General features: G+C 37.5%; 1 protein-coding gene across 1 annotated transcript in view; it reads left to right on the forward strand.

Moving 5' to 3' along the window:
* hmcn2 (hemicentin 2) overlaps positions 1–14,899 on the forward strand; it is a 91,553-nt gene extending 76,654 nt beyond the window's left edge. The window contains exons 60-81 of the mRNA XM_079897114.1: positions 219–353; positions 481–750; positions 1,213–1,403; positions 1,496–1,709; positions 1,791–1,925; positions 2,108–2,298; positions 2,902–2,983; positions 3,082–3,252; positions 3,762–3,914; positions 7,156–7,293; positions 7,429–7,550; positions 8,512–8,752; positions 8,848–8,907; positions 9,010–9,129; positions 9,386–9,520; positions 9,751–9,870; positions 10,847–10,972; positions 11,055–11,183; positions 11,369–11,680; positions 11,809–11,928; positions 12,057–12,183; positions 13,468–14,899. Of these exons, the coding sequence (XP_079753240.1) occupies positions 219–353; positions 481–750; positions 1,213–1,403; positions 1,496–1,709; positions 1,791–1,925; positions 2,108–2,298; positions 2,902–2,983; positions 3,082–3,252; positions 3,762–3,914; positions 7,156–7,293; positions 7,429–7,550; positions 8,512–8,752; positions 8,848–8,907; positions 9,010–9,129; positions 9,386–9,520; positions 9,751–9,870; positions 10,847–10,972; positions 11,055–11,183; positions 11,369–11,680; positions 11,809–11,928; positions 12,057–12,183; positions 13,468–13,846 (3,671 nt within the window). The 3' untranslated portion in view covers positions 13,847–14,899. The remainder of the gene's footprint in view (positions 1–218; positions 354–480; positions 751–1,212; positions 1,404–1,495; positions 1,710–1,790; positions 1,926–2,107; positions 2,299–2,901; positions 2,984–3,081; positions 3,253–3,761; positions 3,915–7,155; positions 7,294–7,428; positions 7,551–8,511; positions 8,753–8,847; positions 8,908–9,009; positions 9,130–9,385; positions 9,521–9,750; positions 9,871–10,846; positions 10,973–11,054; positions 11,184–11,368; positions 11,681–11,808; positions 11,929–12,056; positions 12,184–13,467) is intronic.
* The last annotated feature ends 4,776 nt before the right edge of the window (positions 14,900–19,675 follow it).

Consider the following 19,675-nt stretch of genomic DNA (forward strand, 5'->3'; position numbering starts at 1 on the left):
GGAAGTTATCAATGGCATTATAAAACAGGAAATATTAATGTTCATGAGCAGAAGGTCTAAGACAACATTCTGTCATTCCATTTTACATCATGTCATATTAATACTGTGAGGAAGAAATAAAGTGTGATGCATAGTAATAGAAGATAAGAATAATAGTAAAAGATCATCTGCTAAACAAATGATCTAGCATGATATTTTATTGTTGATTTTTTTTTAAGGTCATAGACTGACGGTGCTCTCCAATGGAGCTTTGAAGTTCTCACGGGTCACTCTTGGAGATGCTGGGACGTATCAGTGTTTAGCACAGAATGAAGCAGGAACAGCTATGGGAAGGACCCACCTCATTTTACAAGGTACGTCACATTTATTGGAGGAAGTATACCTCAAACTAAAGATTCAGTTACATGTTCATGTGTTTTAGTCAATGCAAGTATCACAAGATGGCTTTGTGTAATGACTATCTCACTGTTTCGATGACAGTTCCTCCAGTGTTGTCTGTGCCTCATCTGGAGTACACGGCAGTTCTTGGCCAGCCGGTCAGTCTGGATTGTACTGCGGACGGTCAGCCAAAGCCAGATGTGACGTGGCACAGGGAGCGTAGGCCAGTGGTGGAAGGTACACACTTGAGATTGTTCTCCAACGGGACCTTGCACATTACTGCCACTCAACGCAGTGATGCAGGAATCTACACCTGCTCGGCTCGAAACAACGTTGGTAGAGCCAGCCATGACGTCAGACTCATTCTGCAAAGTGAGTTCCGCACAATACAAAGAGAATCATTGTTTGTGATATCTTTCTATCACATGAAGTCGATGACTGGATTTCCCCCTTTTATTTGTTTATTTGCCTCATGCTTTCTCACTTGTGGTATTGATACACTTACAAAAAGATACATTTACTTTATACGAAACTGCATAAGAAATATACCTTGACCTAAGCTGAACTAACTTTTTTGAACTAATCTTTTTGTTTTAAGCTTTAATAATTAATGCTAATTGCAGTGTTTTGAGATTTATGCTTAAAACAACCAAAACACATTTTGTAAATGTGGAAAATCAACAAGTATTAACATTATACGACATTAAAATATATATATAAATAGACAAAAGTATTCATTAAGAAAATGTTTTTTGGCACTGTAATCTATATTTATATATATATGCTTAAATATATTACGCTTTCATAAATATCTTTATGTGCTTCTTCACTCAGCCCCACCGCATATTTCTGTTGGTCAGTCAGAGATGTCCGTCATCCAGGGATTTCAGGCACTGCTGCCATGTGCAGCACAGGGTCTTCCAGAGCCCAGGGTGAGCTGGGAGAAACAGGGAATCCTTGTGCAAAACCTGCCTGGCAAGTTCACTTTGCTGAGGTCAGGAGAACTGATTATTGAAAGGGCAGAGGTCAGTATATGTTTTTAATTAGGTATAAATGACCAGCATGCCCATTTAAAATAACCCTTGTATGAAGTCATAATGTTACAATCTGTTTGCAGCCTGGTGATACAGGTCTGTTCACCTGTGTAGCCACCAACACTGCTGGAACAGCTCGACGGGACATTCGCCTGTCTGTCAACATGAGACCTGCTTTTAAAGAGTTACCTGGTGATGTGACGTTGAATAAAGGTCAAAGTCTCACCCTATCCTGCCATGCTCAGGGAACTCCAACCCCCGCCATATCCTGGACTGCCAACAACAGGCCCTATACAGGTATGAGAGTCTGAATTTATCTTCTTTCCTTTGAAGTTTACTTTTCTAACATCACAAGAATGCTCTCATATTTGCCTACAGGTGCAAGTGTTGATGAATCTGGCAGAAGTTCAGTGATTATTGACAATGTCACTGTAAGTGATGGTGGCACATACGTCTGCATTGCAGAGAACACCGTTGGATCAATACGGGCTCTTTCATTTGTGCGTGTCAGAGGTATGCATACTTTTTAAAATCCTATCCAAAATCCATAATGTGTGGAAAAGCAGTTCAAGTTTGAGTAATGATTAATTGCGTCTAGATGATGCCTTCTGGCTGTTTAATGTAATATATTAACCTTTTCTAAATTAAACATTAGCCACTGTTTGAAAGTTTAAGCATATACCCTGTTCCTACAGAACCTCCCACGCTGAGAGGGGAAGCCCAAACTTCTCAGACTGTAGTTCAGGGCAAAGCAGCCATGCTGGACTGTGCTGTCAGCGGGGACCCTGTTCCTTCCCTGCGCTGGCACAAAGATGACCAGCCCTTACTTGGCTCTCTGCGGTTTTATCCCCTCCGTAATGGCTCTCTGGCTCTTTACAGTGCTACGGTAACCACCCATTATCTTTGTGAACAATGGCTACATTATTTAGTACTTCTGGTACATTTACATTGTATTTCATTACACTAAGGCTGCATGTCCAGCAAAGATTTTTTTAGCCAGCTGAAAACAGGCGCACTTCTGATGTCGTCTGTTGCCGTTGTACAAGCAGGATGTGGCGGTTGGTCGGTGTGGTATTTGTTGCACCTCTCCTCCCGTGATTGGATGGCTGGGTAAAAAGTAACAGTGACAAGCAATGCGTTTTATCCAAAGTCAAACATTTTTCAACTTCGTTTTTTTTTTTTTTTTAAACGGCCAGCGCTCAGCTTGAAGTATACGCTCAGCGCCTTGTCACACTGCTGTAACAATTGGAAAAATACACTAGCCTCAGGGAAAAAACGCTTTGGTGTACACACAGCCAAAGATTGCTTTTATCCAAAGCATCTTACAAAAGAGGAGCAAAAGCAATCCGTCAACCATGTTGGTATAATGTTTAAAATGCTTGAATAATATTTTAATGGCTTTTCAAGGTTTTAAATGCTTCTTGACCACCTCACCACTGCAGATTTTGATAATAGAAATGTGTTTGAGAGATAAGTGTGTGTTTTCCAGATTGGAGATTCAGGAGAGTACAGATGTGTTGCTGAAAGTGAGGCAGGTACTGCGGAAAGAACAATATCTCTGAAAGTACAAGGTAAATGATTTTATTACAGCCTATGTCATGTTTATCCATATTATTATGTTCATAAATATATCTATATATATTTTAATTCGTATTCTGTACTGTTTTAGTCCCAGGAGGCTACTCAAACTGGGAGGAGTGGGGCCCGTGCAGTGTCACCTGTGGACAAGGCATCCAGGAACGGATCAGATTCTGTAACAACCCACCACCAGCCAATGGCGGCCTTTTATGTGAGGGTCCAAATGTGGATTCCAGGAAATGTCAGGCGTCACTATGTCCAGGTAGGCTACATTTCTGCTTATGGAAATAACAATAATAAACCATGTACTTCTAAATCCTAATAGACTGATGCAGGGACCATGTATTTTTGTAGACCAAAACCCAGAAACGATTTTACCCAGAATAAGGCATTAATATGTGCTTTATAAGTTATAATAAACAGCTAATATCCTAGTAATATACATGCTAATGAGCAACTAGTTAATAGTGAGAATTGGACCCTAAACTAAAGTGTTACCCTTATTTTCTAGAATAATCCAAAAGCCTGTGGAAAAATCCCATTGGGTTTTTGTTGAGGGAACCTGATGTTCCTAGATCCAATTTACACCTTGCATTAACATGTGTTTTGTCATCAGATCACAAGTGGTCAGCCGAGAGACATTACCATTTCCAGCTGATATTAGAATGTTTCAAATGTGTCTCCTGTGACCACTTTCGATCAGATTCCATACAGCTAATTAAGGTTACAGCTAATTATCCTGACACACTGTCTTTCTTCTCTGTCGCGTAGGAGAGTCTCCGCGGCGTACACGGGGCAGTTTGATAGGCATGGTTAATGAGAAGGAATTTGGAGTGGCATTTCTAGAGGCCAATATTACAGAGAATGCCGTGGAGGGCACCAGTACCCTGGAGGCCCACGTGGAAAACATTCCTCCAAGTGTTGGTAAGTGAACTTTGCTATGTATTTGTTTTCACAGTGTAGCCTGGCCATGTGCCTGAGTGTACTAAAGCAATCAGTCACGCTTAATCAATGCAATGTTCACTCAAAGCTTACAAGAACAGCAGAAACTGTCATTCAGACAACAGTAAAAGCAACCCGATGAAGAAAACATAACAATTTTATGTTTTATATAAATTCGTCCAATTTGATTTGAATGAAAACTAAAAAAGAATTAGAAAAAACAAGCATGATAGTCCCCCCTAAACTTAACCATCAATGGGACATACTGTAAGCAGATTGTACAAAAATGTTCAAATGCTAATCAAGCGTAGCGTCAGTTCTGGCAGGTCACGTTAGTCAAGCTCGCATCAGCTGACTCTCAGCTGATCCACATCTACCTTGTCATAGATTTTTCCCTAAATCTAACTACGTCCTATAATATTTATACTCTAGCGCGTCTACAATCGACGTCGGCCGAGTCTAACCCTATACCCTAGCGCATCTACACATCGACATCGGCTGGGTGCTAATCCCTGCTCCCCTAACTAGCTTACTTCCTGTGCAGGAATAATCGACAAACAGACTTCAGCAAATGTCCTCTAAATGCTTTAATCACGGCCAGAGGATCTCTCGAACAGTTCTCAGAGAATCTCCCCCAAGAAGAAGCAAGGCCGGAGAATCTCAGACAAATTCCATTGAGAATCCCACCAGCTAACACGAATACAACATTTTTTATAGAATAGGGAGTTATGGCAAAATGATGTGAATTTGATTGGTTCTTCATATGCAAACCCTTCTGTTACTAGGTAAAGCAAACTTTGTTTTAATGATTACTTCATTGTGTTAGGGGTTAACAGTTTAGGACCCAAGGTCCAGATGTTTGAAAGAAGACCAGGAGTCAAAATTATAAAAAAAATGAAGAAAAGTTTTACTGACGATAGTTTGCAGTTTCATCAGCAGAAGTCAGCTTCAAGATTCACACAGGAGTTCGTAGGCCGCCCCGCTTACAGTTACAAAGATCACAGCAGTTATACCATTTCCAAGGTCTAAGCTACGTCATTGCTTACAGGTTGAATGATTCTCATTGGCTAAGAAACATATAAACATAGTAATTTTCCACACATATACAGATAAACTGAAGCATATCTCCATAGATTATGCAGCTGACACTCAGACCCTGAAGTCAGGCACGTCATGACCTTCCAGGTCGCAGATTTGGGTTGCTGGGTGCCAGCATGTCCCGAACAACAACTCGGTCAATCTCCAATTATGCCAGTGGTTCCTTAACCTGTAACCAAGAAGACTAACACACACATACCGACACACAGCTTTACCCAAGGTTGGATTTAGCTTGGCTCTAACTATAAACAGGAGTCTCGTCTCAAAACATCAAGATAATGCGTTCTTTCTCAAGAAGAGCTACATTTTAGTCTAACTGGAAAGTAAGGCTTTAACTGAGAAATGGTCCCTTAAACTATTGGCTTCAATGACCCCTATGTCTTTTAACATGTTGAAGACCTTTCTCAAACACAAAATATTTCCCTATTTAATTTCTTGAAGTCGGGTTAAATGAGCAAGCACTGTTACTGCATTCAGATATCAAATACTGACATTAAAGAATACATGAAAAGAACATTTAAGTAATCACACTGGGAACTTCTATAACAAAGTAATATCTCCAGAGAAGTCATTCAACTCATTTGATATTTAGAAGGAAAAATATTGATTAATACCTTGATTATAATCACTCATTACATATACATTGAAGCAGCAGTGGATTCCAATCCATCCCCTTCAGTTGTTAATCACAAGGTTCAAACTTAGTCATCTGTCTAGTTTCATTTGCCAAATTTGTTATTTTTACACTCACACAACCAAAGTCAAAGGGGTATGGCAACACAACATACAACATTCAAAAACACAGGACAGAACGTTTTAGTACATTGTGTTTCAAAGTGTTATCATGTTAGGCCTAAAAAGAGAAATAAGGTTAGATGTTAGAAACATGGTTAGTTTAATATACAGTTTACTATTTTATCTATTAAAAATCCACCACAACCTATAGTAATATGACGCCTATCACTGTATACATATATAAGCTCCTTCAGTATTATCAGCAGCTATCCGTTTCTCAGGAGCAATTTACCCTCCTCCATCCCCAGCTCCTCCTCTCATCCAATCAGGATTTGGCCTTCTGAGTGCCCTTTGAATTAGAAAAATTCTCGAATTATGTTGTACTTTAAAACCTTGAATTAATGATATCTGCAATACATTCATGTTGGTTGTGCTCTGTTTACCCTAAGAGTGGTTATTGCTGCTTTCCCTGCTCTTATCCATGCTAGGCTGCATGGATGCGTAGAGAGTTCTTGCCCAGAATAGAACCATACCGCCAATCCTAACTGTATGCAAATTGTCAATCGTATTTGACAATAGTGGTCCTGACAGAATTGTAGAAATGAATCCCAATTCACCATAATGTAAAATAGTTACAAATTATCATGGAGGTGTGTTGGTAAAAATTCATTTCGGTTTTGTGGATGTGTTGTCACAACAGATACATGAATAGCCCGTAATCGTCTTGTTAATTGTTCTGTTTCTAGAACAAAAACTGGTAACACTTTTATTTTACAGTGTCCTTGTTACATGTACTTACTATAGTAATAACAGTAAATTATGCATAAGTACAAGCTAAACCCAAACCAAACTCTAATCTAGTGATTCTCAATAGGGGCGTTCAGAGAACAACGGGGGGCGTTGGAAGCAAGATTTTTGAAAGGGTTCAGGTGTTTATGGGGGGCGTTCACGAGTTTACACCAAAGATCCAGGCAAGACTAGATTAAACATGTAATTGTAAAATAATTGCCTACAACATTCTAAAATCTGCTAGTTTAATGCGACATGTAAGCTATGTATCGTTTCTTTTGCAACGACTAGAATGGCACTGACTAGAATCCAGCGCTGACAAGAATCAGCATTCACATGCTCAAAAATGTGTTTCGCACTGACAACAATCCTAGAATCACGCAGTGGAGGAATGGAAAGTTGACTAGCCATTAAAAAAGTATTGACTTAAGAACTTTTGTAAGCAGAACCTGGTCCATAATTACATGAAAAGGAAATCCAAGAAGTACCAGCATTTCTGTTTTCAGTAACTTTGAATTGCCATTGTGTTTCTCTGCCATAAACGTTACATTAATGCAATAATATTTTTGAATCTTTTATTTAAACTCTTCCTGCATTACAGGTCCTTTGTTGCGAGTACTGGTGTCTGTATTTGCCCCGATTTACTGGACGACTGTGTATCAGTCACCGGAGACCCAGAACGGCTTCTCCCTCACTGAAGGGCAGTTCAGACAGGAATCTCAACTGGAGTTTGACACAGGTTACAGCTTTCCATACATGCTACTTTGAAGAGCCTAATTAACATATCTGTGGTTGTAAATGGGACAGAATTATTGCTAAGTGACTGCATTTCGGATTCTACCCACTGAATGTGTCTTCTGCCTTGGAATGACAGGAGAGGTCTTAAAGCTGACTCATGTGGCCAGAGGTCTGGATGCAGAGGGGACTCTTTTAGTGGACATTGTTATCAACGGCTTTGTTCCTCCTATGCTTTTGACTTCTAATCTCAATCTACAGGTTGGTTTTTCACACTCACGGACGTAAGATTTTCACACTTTATTTAGGTACAAAACCGTTTAAAGAGTTTTATGAGTTTTTCTTATGCATTTATTTGACTTATTTAAACTGTATAACAGTATTTTGCTAAATATTGTTTAATATTGTGAAATATTTTTATAATTTAAGATAATAATGTTTTCTATTTTAATATATTTTAAAATGTAATTTATTTCTGTGATAGCACAACTGAATTTCCAGCATCATCTTCAGTGTCACATGATCCTTCAGAAATCATTCTAATATGCTGATTTGGTGATCAAGAAACATTTATTATTATTGTCAATATTGAAATTGTGCTGCTTAAGGCGTAAGACTGCTGGAAGCCATGATAATTTTTTAATGGATATAAAATTTCTAAAAATAAACAGCATTTTTTTTTATAAACAATCTTTTTGTAATGTTATGTATTTCACTGTCACTCTGATACATTTGCATCCTTGCTAAATTGAAGCATCAATTTCATTCTTTCAAACAGAAAAACATTTTTTTACTCACCCTAAACTTTCAAACGGTAGTGTACAGTATGTACATTATATTGTTTGAAAAGTAGTTCATTATAATGAACTAAATACCTGGGTGTAGTTAGAAACACTCTTGAAGCCAATTCACACAGCAAAGACAAACAAGTTTGTTCTTGTTTGACAAAAGAACAAATAAGTTAGTTATTGTATTAGAATTGTATGAAAAATAACTGTTATGTTCACACTACCCCAACAGACGCCAACAAACACTGCTTGAACATGTTCAGTCGGGTGAAAACATTCCCCAACCAACGGCAACAGACACAAACAGGGGTAACACCGATCCAACAAAACCCAACAAGCGTGTTTGTTGGCGTTTGTCTGTGCAGTGTGAATTGGCCTTTAAAGGGATAGTTAACCAAAAAAATAAGTTTGTTTTATTTTCTTCTTTTCATTAGGACTTTGACGAGTCGTATGTGCAGACAGGCTCCGGGCAGCTTTATTCCTGGTCCTCACAGAATCACATATGGGACGGGGCTCCCATGACCCTGCGCTGCAATCATTCTGTGGTTTTTGAGGGGCCAGAGAATCGTCAGGGGCCCTTGCTGCAGCTCCTCAGACTGACAGGAATTAGTGGCACCTACAGTCTTTTCACTCTCAGCCTGGAGTTCAAGATGACTGCCAGCTTACTCATACCAGGTCAGTTCATGGTACAGTTTTTCATAATATACACTTTTTTTAATAAATCATAGCTCAATTCAAAATGACATAATCAATGTTTCATTTCTGTGTAGAGGGCGATGGAGAGACATGTCCAAAAGGTTTTGTCTTGGACACGGCATCTTACTGTGCCGGTATGTTCCCAAAAAAATCATATGCTGCTGCATACTTTCACCTATATTAATACAAAACTTGTTACAGAATGTGATCAGAATGATTTTTTTTCTTTTTCTTAGATGAGGATGAATGTGCTGTTGACTCTCCCTGCTCACACTCATGTAATAATATCATGGGCGGTTTCTCCTGCGCGTGTCCGTCTGGATTCACCATCTCTACCGAGTCAAACACCTGCCAAGGTCAGATCTATATTAATCATTAATTCTCCAATTTATATTAGACTTTTTGTCAAATTCACATGCAAATGATCTGTTTTAGGAGATGTTCCGTTTCAGTTCAAAATAAGCATCTGTACTGTGTGTTGAGCTTAACTTAAACTCAGTATTTTGATGGCACTATCCATAATAAAGTTAAAAGGTTCCTAGATGATATCAGCAAAATAAACTGTTATGGAAGACTGAGTGTTATGTACTGAGTGATTTTGTTTGGATTCAGATATTGACGAATGCAGCCAAGGTTCCCACTTGTGTCACCCCAACCAGCAGTGTGTGAACACTGTTGGGACGTATCGCTGTCAAGCCAAGTGTGGCCTAGGCTTCAAACCCAGTTTAGTTGGCACCAGCTGTGAAGGTTAGCTTGATAAAATTAACTGTTTTTATATGTATCAGCATTTGGTTCATACTCCCAGCATGTTTAATGGATGGAGAATGTATTACCTTTATTTACTCCTCAAGTCAACGATGTTTCCACTATGAAACTCAATATTATCATGTTTGTACATCACATCACTGAATGTAAAAGTAATTGTTCTAGATACAGGAACCATAGATGAAGGTTAACTGACAGATCTTTTCCTTCAGATGTGGATGAGTGTCAAGAATCAGCAGTGTCTCCATGCCAGCAGCAGTGTTTCAATACTCTAGGCTCCTTCCGCTGCACCTGTCACCCAGGATACCAGCTGGTGGGACATCGCTGCCTGGGTCAGTGTCACTTTGTAAAACTATATTTAATTTCACAGGTTCATTGTTGTTAGTTCCATGACATCTGTCCCTAACCTTACTCATATTCTACCTCTATGGTGGTAAAAAGGTTTTGCAATACATGAACACAATAAGAGACAGTTTTTTATTTTTTCGAATTAAGTACACCTAGTTAAAAACACATAATATACAGTGGAACCTTACTTTTTTATATACATTTTGGGGTTCTCTACATTTTGCAAAATGCATAAAATATGGAGTATTATACTTTATTGGTAGCTGAATATTATTAAATTCTAATATTAAAATTGTACATCATATTTAAAGTACAAGGGATAGTTCACCCAAAAATGAAAATTCATTCAGTCATCATTTACAGATCCTCATCTCATTCTATGAAACATAAAATCAAAGGCTGAATAAATGATTTTTGTTGGGGGGTAAACTATCTCTACATATATTTTCTATTTTCATTTTGCTCAAAATTATTTCAAAATGCAGTTATAAGGAAAATCGGTAACACTATTTGGATGGTCCACCTTAGACATTCTACTAATTATAATGAGATTTAGTTGACGTGTTAAAGTTGACAAAGTTAATTAGAGTATTAGTAGACTGCTTAATTTTTGCTAACACTTTTATTTTGATGCTCCCCCAACAGACTGACTATAAGCAACTTTGCAACTACGTCATCTTATTCTACTAAGCCTAACCCTAACACCTAAACTTAACCTAACAGTCTACTAATACTCTAATGAGAGTTAGATGACATGTAGTTGAAAAGTTACTTCTAGCTAGTAGAATGTCTAAAATGGACAATTGAAATAGTGTAACCAGAAATTCAAATGAATACACATACATAGAAGTTTTTGGATGATACAGGCAATATTGAGCTCAGTAGAAATCAACAGAATCAATACTGTAGCTTAGTAAGTTTGTTTTTTGCTTAAAATAATTTACGCTTGTTTATAATCAGATATAAACGAGTGTTTGAGGAATGTGTGTCCAGCACACCAGCAGTGCCGAAATACAGATGGAGGATATCAGTGTTTTGACAGCTGCCCAGCTGGTATGACCACAGCAGAAAATGGAGTGTGTGTGGGTAAGACGTCACTAAATTAAAACCCTGTTACGCTAACCAGTGGGAATATTTGAAATGAGACATGCCTTTCTGTTGCTCGCAGACATAGACGAATGCCAGGACGGCAGTCACATGTGTCGCTACAGTCAAATCTGCCAGAACACGGTTGGTGGGTATGGATGTGTTTGTCCTCGAGGCTACCGCTCTCAAGGCTTGGGTCGACCTTGCTTAGGTGAAGTTCATAACATAATCAAGGAATGCCACACATATACATTAACAGTGCAATGTGATATTACCAAAGAAGTGGAAGCCAGTGAATTGGCTGACACTCACAGTTAAACTATGTAAATTAACATGTACAGTAAATGTCCAGCTTTGTTGAAGTAAGACTAATTCAAGTTATTTTTGGCTTTGCAGATATTGACGAATGTGCACAGGTGCCCAGCCCTTGTGCTTTTCAGTGTCGTAATGTCCCAGGCAGCTTCCGCTGTCTGTGCCCACCAGGGTCTGTTCTTCTGGGTGATGGTCGCTCTTGTGCTGGGCTTGAGAGAGGGCACATCTTTACCAACAGTACTCGGGTACAAGCCAGGCTGCGGCCCCAGCTGGTATCCACTTTAGAGAGACCTTACCTCACTCGCCTCTCAGTCTTACCGGAGCACCTCGGATCTTCACGTCGTCCCAGGCATGAATGCCCAGTTGGATATACCAGCAAGGATGGGACTTGCATAGGTGTGTAACATAATAACTTTTATTTTGTTTTATTTATTTAATTTTATTGGTTTATTTATGCTTCATTTTTAATTCATATATTTAAGACTGTAATTTAATAGAATTTTTTTTTTAAATCTTTGTCAAAGATATCGATGAATGTGCATTTAGAAAGCCTTGCCAGCATGAGTGCAGAAACACAATAGGAAGCTACCAGTGCACCTGTCCGCCAGGATACCAACTTTTATCCAATGGCCGAACATGCAAAGGTGAGTCTTTAACATTTTTTTATGCTTGATGATACTGATAAATGATGGCTTTCATAAACTCAGACATATTCTGATTTATAACGCTTTTTACATGCAATAAACAGCCTGAAAATCTCATTTCCTTGCAGATGTTGATGAGTGCACTGTGCAAGGTGTCCAGTGTGGACCAAATCAAATGTGCTTTAACACACGGGGGGGTTACCAGTGTCTTGACACACCCTGCCCCACCAGCTACCAAAGAGGACGCAATCCAGGGTGAGAACTGTTTGTAATGTAATTACTCAAAGCCTGAGTAAAAGTATGAAATTATTGAGAAGTTGAATAAATGTATACAATATAAATGTATAAAGTGTTCAATAAGTCTCCATTTACCCTGACCCTTTGCTGCCTTCCAGTCAAAAAGTCCAAATCTATAATCATTCATCCATGATTGACATTAAATTCATTAACAAGTTGTTGTTTTTTTGCTAAAATAATGGGATTTGTTAAACGCTGAGGAGAAATCAACAAACAGTCTGGCAAAAGTACCTCCCATATCATCAGGAACAGTTTTGCATCATCCATGCCTCTTTTAGCACAATATGCAAACTGTAATGGGTCTAACTTCACTTGTTTAACTTAACCTCCCTTTCCAAGGCTTTCATAACTAATGAGGTTAATGCAATTGGCCGGGAATCATTAATAAAGTGAGACACTAAGGGATGGGGGACTATAACAGAGGTTTTCCATAGCTGAGGACCCTGATCCAATGAAGCTTGAAACAATGAGGGAAACACTTGAGTTACTCCGCACAGAGATTTACACCCAGTTTCACAGACAAGGCTTAAGCCCAGTCCCAGACTAAAATGCATGTTTGAGCTGTTTTAACTAAAAGCATATCATAAAATATGTCAGTGCCATTGTTTTGTCTCAAGATGCACACCAGTAATGTTTTTTGTTTTTTCTTAGGCACGTTTAAAAAGCTACTTAAATGCTTTAATTGAACTTAGGTCTAATCCTGGCTTAATCTAAGCCCTGTCTTTGAAACCAGGTCTAAGGGTTCTACTACTGATGCCATCTTGTCCAGGAGCTTTGATAAAAGGTGTAGCTTTCAGCTGTTTAGTCACATTAAGAACATACAATTTCAGAGAGGCAGACGGACTCAGTGTTTGTTTAAAACCTGCAATAACCGTGCTTAAAACTGGCTTCTCAAAGTGTGTAAAAAAACAAATTCAGATCATTGGCTAAGGAGATACCATTGCCTTTTCGATTTGTCACTGTAGTAGTAATTAATAGTAGTAGTAGTAGTAATAGTGGTTCCCCAAAAAACTGATATTTATGATCTAATAATGAAAAAACTTTGAAAAATCTTTTTAATTAATGGTTGTATACACACGGGATGTCATTTAGTCATTAAGTTTTCCTTAAAAATAGTAAATGTTTTTAAAACTATATTAAAACCGACCATGAATACAAAGAGAACAATTCTAAGTACTTGCCACATCCTTTTTTTATCATGGACACTCTTATTGACCATTTGCTGTCTTGCTTTGACCCCAGCACCTGCTACAGACCTTGCACCTCCAGACTGGACTGTGGCTCCGCAGGCTCTTTTCCTCTGCTCCAGTACAAGCTCCTCACTCTTCCTCTGGGCATACCAGCTCACCACAACGTGGCCCGTCTGTCAGCTTTCTCTGAGTCAGGCGTTCTCCAAGACCACACATCCTTTACTATCCTGGAGCAAGGAGGAGAAAATGGAGAGAGGCCATTTGGCATCAAGGACGAAGCAGGAAGAGGCATCATTTTCACAGTAAAGCCTTTAGACTGGCCCGGCCTGGTGCGACTTCGAGTACAAGCCACTACGCTGTCAGACCAGGGGCGCATAACCTACCAGAGTATCTTTATTATCTACATCTCCATTTCTAAATACCCCTACTGAGTGTGCGCGATTGCATACTCAGTCCCTGATGTACTGTTGCTTTATGGGACATAGGAGAAGCATTTGTAAATTAACTCAATTCCCACCTATTTATGTGTCCTGTTGTGGAGTGGAATGTTGGATTCATGAATTATCATTAAGATAATAAATACATTGCACCTTTTAATATTACTATTATTTGAAAAAAAATTATGTGCAGTTATTTCTGCATTTTCGTGATATTAGTCATGCATCCAGAATTAAATCTGCTGCAAAAATAAGCAGAAGAAAAAAAAGACAGAGAAAAATTTCTGACATTTTGGCTAGACTTCAGTTTCAGCGTTACGTGATCACTGGCTAATTTCTTGTATTAAAATTAATTACTGGTATGTTTAGATGTATTTACCTAACAATATTTTTCATACGTTGTATTGGTATGTTCTTGTACATTAATGAGTGTACTCTTATATGTAAACGAGTGTGTGTGCGTATGAATCACTGCAAGTGTGTTTGTGATGTGTATGTGAAAATGAATATGGTTGTGCCCTTTCTGCTCATGATTCCTTGAAACTTTAATGTAGATTATGAAATTCTTTAAAAAAAAAAGATATTTTAGTCAAGCAGACCACCCCTAAACATCATCCCTTTTTAATCGTTGCACAAAATATGTTAGGATATTCCTGCTTTAAAAAAGGGTATGTTTTTAATTTAATAGCCACATTTGTTTTAGATCAAGTATCAAGTATCAAACAAGTGTGCTTTTCCAGCAGTGCTGAAGGAGTGCCCATCAATGGGTTCTTGGTGGTTGCTTTCCTTTAACTATTTGATCCAACTCATGGGTGGAAAAAATTCTTGCAAAAAAAAGTCATACATAAGCACATTAGCGTTTTATTTCTCTACAAAAATGAATTACAAGCATAAGCACAGGCATTGCGAGGAAAGGGTTTTTAAGATCACAAGAAACAAAAATGTGCACAAGTTATACCTTGCAGGCTATATTTTTCAATGTTGTTGTTTATGAACATCAGAAAAAATCCACTTGAATCACATTTGCAATAAAGTCTACTCAAGCCTACTACAGACATACTCATTCAACATTACAGTTTTACCACATAATCACATGCAAATTTCAAATATTCAGCATGTTGCCACTTTTTACAGAAGCAGCCATTTTTTCTTTCCATCTTTGTGTAGAAACAGTTCTGATTAGGGTGATATATAGGGTATATATATATATATATATATATAGAATGTCCTTTGAATAGCTGGAAAGCAATTAGAATTATATGAAATTAAAAATTAGGTGAATGCCTATGTCTTCCTGTTGGAAATGTTCCTATATGTTCTGTTTGGCTTCTGTCATGTCCATGTTGACATGATAGCATCACACTGTTGCTGCAGATTTGCCGGCTGCACATCCATGATGCAAATCTCCTATTCCATCACATCCCAATGGTGCTCTGTTGGATTGAGATCTGGTGACTGTGGAGGCCAGTTGAGTATAGTGAACTCATTGTCATGCTCAAGAAACCAGTTTGAGATGATTTGAGCTTTGTGACATGGCGTGTTATCCTGCTGGAAGTAGCCATCAGAAGATGGGTACACTGGTCATAAATGGATAGGCATGGAAATACTAAGGGGACCAAAGTGTGCCAATAAAATATCCCCCACACCATTACACCACCACCAGCATACTGAACCGTTGATTCAAGGCAGGATGGATGAATGATTTCATGTTATTTACACCAAATTCTGACTACCATCTGAATGTCGCAGCAAAAATTGAGACTCATCAGATCAGACCATTTTTTTCCAATTGTGGTGAGCTTGTGCGAATTGTAGCCTCAGTTTCCTGTTCTTAACTGAAAGTTGTGGCACCCGGTGTGGTCTTCTGCTCCTGTAGCCCATCTGCTTTACGGTTCAGTGTGTTGTGCATTCTCTATGCTCTTCTGCAGACCTCAGTTGTAAGTGGTTATTTGAGCTACTGTTGCAAAAAAGATTCTTGCAAAAAAAAAGTCATACATAAGCACATTAGCGTTTTATTTCTCTACAAAAATTAATTACAAGCATAAGCACAGGCATTGCGATGAAAGGGTTTTTAAGATCGCAAGAAACAAAAATGTGCACAAGTTATACCTTGCAGGCTATATTTTTCAATGTTGTTGTTTATGAACATCAGAAAAAATCCACTTGAATCACATTTGCAATAAAGTCTACTTACTAAAGACATACTCATTCAACATTACAGTTTTACCACATAATCACATGCAAATTTCAAATATTCAACATGTTGCCACTTTTTACAGAAGCAGCAGTTTTTTCTTTCCGTCTTTGTGTAGAAACAGTTCTGGTTAGGGTGAGTACATATATATATACTCACCATGAGTATGACATGAAAGAGAAAAATGTTTTTGAATGTTATGTAACTGGGTTTATCTTAAAGGAACCGTATGTAAGAAATGTATTTCAATTAATCATAAAATGGCCCTGATATGTCACTAGACATTAAAGGACAAGTTCGGTATTTTACACATAAAGCCCTGTTTACAGATCGTTTCTGATGAAATAGAACGGTTAAGATTTAACTTTTGACAGATGCTGCTGTCGCGAGAATTTTAGGTTTATTTCGCTTCCCACCCCCCCTCAAGAATGGTAGTCTATGGGCACTGGAACAATCCTTCCTAAAACGCATTAAACTTTCATTTAAAAAGAGATGAAACTCACCGAGTGGTCAGGGGTGTTCACTGATATGCTCATACAAAAATCGCTGCAAAAGATGCTTTCCAACAGGTGTTTTACCATTCGTTGTAAAACTGTGGATCTATTTTTCCAAACGCCTCACACCCGTAGATTCTTCCGTTGAGAGCTTGAATAATAGACACTCCAGCCCAGTTGGTGGCGATAATGCACCTTTGCCAATTGCAAGCAAACTGCTGGCATTTCATTGAATACACAGAAGAAGCAGAAGAAGAAGCGGCGGAGTAATACCGTACCTCACACAGCACATTCAATACAAGTCAATGGAGTTGGACAAAAACTATGATAAAACCTGTTGGAAAGCATATTTTGCAGCGATTTTTGTATGAGCATATAGTGAACACCCTGACCACTCGGTGAGTTTCATCTCTTTTTAAATGAAAGTTTAATGCGTTTTAGGAAGGATTGTTCCAGTACGTGCACATAGACTACCATTCTTGAGGGGGGAGGGGAAAGCGAAATAAACCTAAAATTCTCGCGACAGCAGCATCTGTCAAAAGTTTAATCTTAACCGTTCTATTTCATCAGAAACGATCTGTAAACAGGGCTTTATGTGTAAAATACCGAACTTGTCCTTTAAGAAATCATGTTCATTTCAAATACTTATATCACTGACAACAGTAGTCCGGTCAGGATATTGTCATTTAAAAGTGAAGTTGCAGCCCTCAACTGATGTTGATGTTGTCATGTTGTGTTTTGGCCTGATGCGCCACCCTCCACCTATCTACCTATCTACGAAGTCAGTAGTGTTTCGGCATCCGGGTTGCCAGCTCTGCTCTAGTTACCACAGCTGCAGCTACAAACGTGTCGGATAAAAAATGTCTAACGTTACGAAACCTAAAAGACCACGTTATGAATCCGAAATACGTTAATGACAGATACCTACCGTTACAAGTTAGACTAACAGCTACTGTTCTAACAATGTACTGTCACATACGAGCGTACATCTTTATGATTATATTTGGCTAATCGCCATTTAGTAAATTTTTGCGATACATAATTACTTCGCAAAACATCTCTCATGAAGCATAAACATAATTAACAGAAAAATAAACTTACTGTGTAGGATTCGTCACTTGGGCAGATGACGTGACGCGTGTTTTTTCTGTAACTAAGTGTAAATGTTTACTGAACTGCATTTCTCAACTAAAACAACACATGCCAGTGGGGCATAGAACATCATTTTATTTTAATATTATGATTTTGGGACATAAAATGTATTTGGTGGTGTTCATATTTCAAGGTGAATAGCAAAATGTCCTGCGGTGTGACTGTAACATTGATGACTCATCAAATGTAAATATCAGTAAAATAAAGCAGATATGTTTGGAGCAGCTAATAAATGTCTTGGCATTATTTTGTATGTATTTACTTAATTAACTTAAGTTTTCAAAATGCTAAAAGTACTAAAATAATATTTACAGTACATTTAGTTTTGTAACACAAATGCTGTCCTGCAGTGTGACATAGGATATTAGATTTTTGTACTGGCAGTTACATTGACAGCCATAGGGGTTCTTTAGTCAAGACCCCTACCAGGAAGTCCCCCAGATGTTTGGATGTGCTAAGGAGGTTAAAAGATGAGTGTTAATCTCTTATTAATTTGATATATTTCATCATTTCTGTCAGACCATGAATGTGTCCATTTTTGATAGTCCTGTGGTGTGACTGATCTAGTTCGAGAAAAAATAAAAATATTGAAAAAAAAAGAATCATATTCAGGTTTAAAACAATGAACTTATTCAGTTCCTGTAATGCCCAAGGTCAGTCTTGTATAGCAATGACTCAAAATGGCTGCAAAAGTGAAAGAATCCTGTCGTGTGACGGCCCGTCCTGTAGTGTGACATAATTAAGTCAGATGTGTAGCTAGATTCTTGTCTGTTATGTTTGCAATATTAAACATAAATATAAATATATCTCTGTCTCTATATATATATATTAAACAAATATTGCAAATATTAAATATAATATACCTATATTATACATATATTAAACAAATATATATCTGTCTTCATTATACATAATATACCTATATTATACATATATTAAACTTAAATATATATCTGTCTTCATTTGTTTGTTGTATGTGTATGTTAACAGTCACTGATAATTGTTTTTAAAGTCAGTTTTAGGCATGAGCAAAGAAAGGACAAGGAGGTACAGGGAAAGGTTAGCACAGGATGAAGTCAAATTTCTCTTGTTCACTGGAAACTTTGTTCAAAGAGCTGAACTGATGATTTTAACATGCTTTTAATTATTTTAGCATGATTTTAATGACTTTCTCCTGAGAAACAAGATATTTGTTTAGTCTTTTAAGTTAAAAATAGAAATTAATGGTCTTTATGACTGGGTCTGATTTGACGCCTCCAAAATGTTAATTATTCAGTATGTCTTGTTTACTATGTTTTTATTTCAAATTCATACACTAAGTAATAAGATTGTACTGATATGTTGCATTTTCATTAATGTTCAAATAGAGATGCAAATTAATTTGTTTGTTACATAAATGTTTAATTTCATCCTGTGGTGTGACGGGATGTCCTGTGGTGTGACACCACTTCAAACACAATTAAACGACTTTTACTATGTTAACTAGCTTAAATGATTATATGCATTTGAAAACATTGCATAATATAACTATATAAAAAAATAATAAACATTTTCAAATATTTTTTCTCATTTTACACAATATTTACACTGGAGAGAGTGGTAAAAGATGGCACAAGCAAAGAATATAATCGAAAAACAGCTGTGAAAAAAATATATATGCAGAATTTTAATGATCATTCTTTAAGAATACTTGTTAAACTTGAAACATACCTGATTTGTATTTGAAATGAATAATATTTCAATATTTGAATTTTATAGTAATGTCATGTCACACCGCAGGACATATTTTGCCTGGAGTTGTGAGAAAAGCTTAATAAATTACATAATGAGAAAAAAATCTGCTAACCTCTAACAGTTTCAAAAACAACAGTATTTGAACTTTACAAATTCATACAATTCTCAAGCAATTTAGAACTTTGTTTTAAAAAATGCTGTTTCACCCTTATTTGTCATCTACCCACTTGCCAAGCTCCTTGTAGCAGC

Source organism: Squalius cephalus (genome assembly GCF_949319135.1).
Source record: "Squalius cephalus genome assembly, chromosome: 16".
NCBI lineage: Eukaryota > Metazoa > Chordata > Actinopteri > Cypriniformes > Leuciscidae > Squalius > Squalius cephalus.